The sequence below is a fragment of the Malurus melanocephalus genome, unplaced genomic scaffold, assembly GCF_030028575.1.
Source record: "Malurus melanocephalus ecotype Western Australia unplaced genomic scaffold, MMel_1.1 scaffold_118, whole genome shotgun sequence".
Lineage (NCBI taxonomy): Eukaryota > Metazoa > Chordata > Aves > Passeriformes > Maluridae > Malurus > Malurus melanocephalus.
The window spans coordinates 145,918-152,159 of NW_026623350.1; the positions used below are offsets into that span (position 1 = coordinate 145,918).

Genomic DNA, 6,242 nt, shown 5'->3' on the forward strand with positions numbered 1-6,242 from the left:
CCTGTGGGTTACCACCATGACACAATTTTCCAGTTTTCTCTCCCACCAYGTATAAACCAACAGTGGCCAGTTGAGTCAGGTTTGCAATGACTCCTGAGTCTCCTTTCACTGCTGTTTTTTTTTGTTCTTTGCCCTCCCTGTAATACTGAGTACATGAACCAATTCAGTCTATGGATCAGTGTTATCCTGAGTMTGGAGAGGTAAGGAATGACCTCAGGGACAGTGCTTCTTACAGGACACCTTCTGTCTCTGGGGGAGGCCGTAGGAACACCCATAAGAAGACAAACAGGGCAAGGGAAAAGGGCTCAAGCACTACGAAACACAGCACAAGTGGGAATGCAACTGTGTCAATAACACCTACAAAAACAGGATTTTGCATCATCCTGAAGGAATTAAATGCCACAAAAGCTGCACAGAAAAGCTCCTACTTGAAAATTCAATGATGAGAAAGTAGATTATTAACAAAGCACAGTTTTAATAAAAATGTTTAAGGCTTACATTTCAAAATTACTTACAAATAAACTTAATCACAATGCATATATTCTTTTCTTTTAAAAAAACAATATAGCACAGTTTTAATAAAAATGTTTAAGGCTTACATTTCAAAATTACTTACAAATAAACTTAATCACAATGCATAAATTCTTTTCTTTAAAAAAACAATATTCATTCTAAGATAATAGATATTTTCTGAGTTATAAAATCTGATATAAATAGCAAATTCTTCTCAGTACACATTATAAGAATACATAAAAACTGGGATGCATATCTGAAAGGAATCCTGAGTATGCACTCCACAACTGGCAGAAAATAATAGAACAATGCTAGAATTGGACACAAGAAATGCTGTTATCCCAATATAAAATTTTCTCAAAAAAAAAAAAAAAAAAAAAAAAAACCACAAAAAACTGAGAACTCTTTGGTTGCTCAACCTTGTTCATCTCCATAGACTCAGGAATGGCTCTGGATACTCTACTCCTTGAGATTTTGGGAACACCTTGTGGATTCTTCCGGTATCCAAAGAAAGGAGAATGACATTTGTCTTCAGCTGGACAGAAATAAGGCACTTCCTTAGAGCAGGGAAGCCCACAGCAGTGTGGGCTGTAAGCAGCAGCTTGGATTTACAGCCAGAGAGCAGCAAAAGATGTCTCTTGAATGACAATGTGTGGAAACAAATTTGGAAGAAGCAGCCAATTCTTACATTCCTCAAGGTTCCCTTGATTCTCTCCCAAAATAACAATATAAATTCAAACAAGAATGAGTTAATGGAAACTTTGCATGTTAGAAAAATCAAAGTGGAAGTGCCCTTTTTTTTGACTGAGGTAAGCAAACAAGCAAGTTGGACTAAGAGCAAGTCGTAGCAGCATTTAGATCAGGGCATTCACCCTGTGCTTTTTTTTCTCTCTTCCAAGAGAGCTGTACAAGAGATCTACATGACTGGCAGCGTTCCCAGTGGTGTGACTGCATCTCCTAGGAGCAGGCAGACTGCAGCACTGCAAGAGGACACCCCACATGTGGAAGCCTCTCGGTGTGTTTAATTCAGAGCTATTTTGTTATTGTAGCACAATGGGGTGTTTCCCGGTCATAATGAAAAAATAGTCAATTATTCATGAAAGAAATACAGACAATTCTGCCTGTTGTTTTCAAAGAGCARTGTAGTCATTATGTATTCTTTTAAACACTGCTGTTAGATAAAAKACGATGTTTTTTCATAGGGTCATGAACCCTGACATTACTAAACTATGAATCRTAAGAGCAAACTCATACATGCAAACTGCAGTAAACACACAGAGGCTTAAATTTTGCTTCTTATTAGAGCATCAGCTCAGTAGAGATAATGAAGTAAATTAGAGCCACTTATAATCTCCTGGCTTATTCCCAGTTTAACTGGGATCAAAAATTGGATGAACAATGTTATACTGAAGTTGAGCCATAGYTGCAGAGAGCAGAACTTCACAGGTAAACAACAGATGCATAATAACATTTTAGAATAAGAAATTCTCAACAGTTTTCTGTCCTTTTAAATATTACAAATAACTTCCTTCTTCTTAGTATCCTACCAGTACTCATGGTAATTTTCTTTCTGATTTAGTTTAAAAACAACAAGAAGTTGTAAATATTGCACAGCATGTTAGGATGGAAGACTAGAAAAGAAAATGGCACTTGCACGGTGACTTTTCAGTYCAAAGAAAAGCTCTTCATTTTTTCTGCTAATTCCTGTCTCATTTCTATGTGTTTTTTCAGGTTTTGCACTTCATGGGGCAGGTTAATGTCCCACACTGATACGCAGGATTGTAACTCTAGGGAAAAATAAGAAAATTTGAAAATTGCAACAAAGATGAATTATTGCATAATTATAAATGGTTTTGCTAATCTGCTTATTTTCAATTACTCATAAATTCGCCCAATGAAACACGATCCTTAGGACCCAGAAGACAAGTTACATTCCACTTCACGTGTGAGGTGATGCAGTTATGGGGTACAAGTTGTTTGTACTTGCACAATGATTTGGATTCCAGTTCCTAAATTTAGAGTATCCCATTTAAAAGCACTTAAAAACCATTTCCGGTGCCTGTGGGCCATGAAGTACTGACCTGAGCTAAAGCTAACGCTAATACTGAGGTGACTGCTGAAATTTCATCTCTGTCTTCCCAAGCAGATATACCCTAAATGCTTTTGAGACTCGAAACCCATTCAATGTAAAATAAAAATTGATTTTATAAGCTAGTGAATATACTGAGAAAAGGTCACTTCTTCAATCTCCATTCATGCAATCACCTCTTTATCATTGAAGAATTTCCACTGTTTTTAGAGGAATAGGGACAATTAAGAACTTGCATGAGTTGGGGCTCACAAAAGAAGGCCCCAAGGATTTTGGAGTATCTGATTCCTCTCTATAATTAATGGCACTCTTAAATAAAATAAAAATGCTAAAAAGATAATAYATGTTCTTATGGCAACAGGAATTGGGGAATACCATAATATAAACCCCAGTGTTCTAAAGTTTACTCATTTCAGTCAGCTCATCTACATTTGCCCTCTTTAACTTTATACTATCATTGCCATATTTCTAGAAGTCACTGAAACTGGGATGAGATAAAGGTGAAGAAGGGCATTAATCAAAGTATCAACTGTAACTGTTAGAAAAATCCATAGATGAAGATTTTCTGTCTTCCAGTACTTTRCTATTCTAATTATCAGGAAGCTTTTACTGATGTCTGCCCCTTGCTATAACAGAAACTGGTTAGTACTTATCCTACCAACAGGGAATATGTTGAAGTCTTTATTCTCTTCCTTTTCATTTACATATTTGAAGCCTGTTATCATGTCCTTTGTTATTTACATTAACCAATTTAACATCCTGCAACATTTCCCCACAGGTTGCATTTCTCTCCTCTGGACTATTAGGAATCATTCAGCAATATTCCAAATGGTTAGCCTCCTCCAGCAAAGGCCACATTGGCACAGAGCAGAGTGTAAGAATTAGCTCATGTCTTACWGACATCACTTTCATGGCATGAGAGTGGCATTTGCCTCTTCTGCACCCATGTGCCATTGCTGCCTCATAAGCAGCCTCCAATCGATTCTGACCCTTTCTCTGCAGCACTGCTGTTTAAGCTGATCATTTCCTCATGCTGGTACAATGGATCATTCCTATACAGATAAAAGCTCTTGAATTTGTCCTTACAGAATTGTATCCTATTTCCTTCCAGACCATTTGTTCTATTTGTCAGGGTCACTTTGAATTCTAATCCTGCCCTCCAGTAAGCCTGTCTTAGCTGTGATTTGTCTACAAATCTGAAGAGCACATWCACTGTTCTTTCATCCACATCACTCATGAAAACATTGAGGATTCCTGACCTAGCACAGACACCTCTGGAAATCCATTTGATACATTCTCTAATTAGACAATGACATTTACTCTCCAAATACAAGTYCCCAACAAGCTGTATTTTATTCTTCAAACAGTGTCCTCCTCAGATCCACTTTTGGAAGTTACTTTTAGTTTGTCTGAATGCAAATATGGAAAAGAAAAAAACTATTTAATAACAGTGTTTCAATAAAATTATGTCAAATGATGGTCATCAACTCTTCACTCTCAGTGAGTAGTCAAGCACAATAATGTCTATTCCACTAATAATACAAATTCATAAAACATTGTTCAGGTACCTTTGTGATATTTGTTGTCTTCGGTGTCACTTTTATAGCAATATCCCAAAACAAGGACCACATTCTTGAGATTCCCTTTTTCAAAGAAATAAAATGTTAATTTTAATGTGACTTTTATAACTYAGGGACAGAAAGAGTAAATGACAGCAAGGCACTAAGAGGACAGAAAGCAGAGTTCAATCAAACGGACCCTTTATTCAAAATCATTAACCATGAAAAGCTCAGACATTAAGACAATGTAGGTCACWTCTCCATTTAATGTCAGGGTTTCTCAGGGTTCCAAGGCACAAGCACGGGATCAGCCAACCAGCCTGCTGAACAAGCCCAAGAACAAAGCACCCTATTATATAGCACAGGCAGAGGTGGTAGAGTCACAGCAAACAGATGTCACAGCAAAAGGGCAGGCTGCAAGTGAGGTCCCAGTGCACGGCAGAACACACTAGTAACCGGTTCAGTTACGAAAAAGACAAATCAAATAGATATGACAAAAACTGAGTAAAAATTATGAACGAAAAGTTTTAAAATCATGATGGCATGTGGGTGGGAAGTGGAAATAGGGGATACATCATAAGAAGGTGCCTACTGAATAAGGGAAAAAAAAGACCAGGAAGACAGGAGTGGTTGGATCACAAAGGCATAAACGGAATGTGCCAGTRTTTCGAAATCAACTTCCTGCTTATTTCCAACAAGACATGTCTATAAATGTATTGCAAAGATAGACAGAAGCTGTCATGTTCTCCTGCCACAGCAGCTCCCTGTTCCTAYTGGCAGCACAATGAGGGTGGAGAATCCTTGGCTTTAAGCTGGCAGAGGAACACAGGACCCAGCCTATATCCCTGGGTCACAGATGAGGCCAAGGAAGGAACAGCCCCCACTGTGCAGACACCCCAGCTGCARCACTGCACCTCACATCGCTTCATACATGGAGTCTTACAGCCCCAGGGAAAAGAGRAGGAGAGGAGCAGTTTCTGGGGTATAAATAAACTGCAGTATGGCTGCAATTTGGAAGTTCTTCTAGTGGGCCCCCAGTATCTCTGCAAGATAGAGAGACGTTTTTCCTGCCCCAAGGAGGTCAGCATTGTGTTTTTCTCTGAGAGTGATGTAAATCTGGTTATGGTAGRTGAGGCTTCCCACACACATCCTCCATACTCAGATTTTTCATCACTTCTAATTTTTTTCTGCAGCCAGTCCTACTCATACTCCTTACAAAAGTGATTGGAACTTAAGTATAATGTTTCTTATTTAGACTTGGGTCCTGTCTTACTATATTGAAATCTAAATTTGCACTTGCAAAATGAACTACAGATTTACATCYAAATTATTCTCTATGGTAAGTCTCATGTCTATTAAACATCAACCTGTTAGATGACAGAATTGGAAAATTACATTGTATTTCCATATTCATATATGAAGTAAAGATAAAATTAACATCTCAAAGTCTGGCAATCTCTTTTTTTGTGAAATATTTACCTGTGATTGATATTATGTTTTAACYTTAAATAAAACTTTCATACAAAAATATTTCCCTCTATCTTCTCTTATTTCACATAAGAAATGTRGTACTGTTGAAGAACTGCTCAGCAGCCTCAGTGCTGTTTTCATGGATTCCAGCAGAAACCAAGTCCTTGAATTTGGGAAAAAAACCCCAGCCCTTATAAATAATTGCTGTGAAAAGATGATCAAAAGAAAAAAGTACACATCAAACTGCATATATCAATCTTATTTGCYGCTCTTGAGATTTGTGCAAATGCAGCTAAACTCTTTCTCCATAATATTAATTATTCTATAAATAAAATTTTGATTAAAAATGTTGAGGTGACTGAGCCTCAAGGCTTTTTGAATTACACTATTCTCTACAATACATTTTCCCTATCAATGACAGCAGTAAGGCAAAAATTATGATGTTTTCATAGCAACTATTCTTTACAAAATGCTAAAAATAAAATGTCCCTTTATAATACTAACATTTTAACTATCAGGACTAGATGGATGGAAAATGCTGTGCTATATCTGGCATAATTAACAGCTGAGGATTGAACAGACTGTACACACTTGCTGTTTCAGGCAAAGGC

General features: G+C 37.3%; 1 protein-coding gene across 1 annotated transcript in view; it reads right to left on the reverse strand.

Annotated features, from left to right (window-relative positions):
* Positions 1-574: 574 nt before the first annotated feature.
* Positions 575-6,242, reverse strand: part of LRRK2 (leucine rich repeat kinase 2) — a 62,654-nt gene continuing 56,986 nt past the window's right edge. Inside the window, exons 50-51 of the mRNA XM_057370045.1 lie at positions 4,171-4,245; positions 575-2,300 (exon numbers count right to left, since the gene is read on the reverse strand). Of these exons, the coding sequence (XP_057226028.1) occupies positions 2,179-2,300; positions 4,171-4,245 (197 nt within the window). The 3' untranslated portion in view covers positions 575-2,178. The remainder of the gene's footprint in view (positions 2,301-4,170; positions 4,246-6,242) is intronic.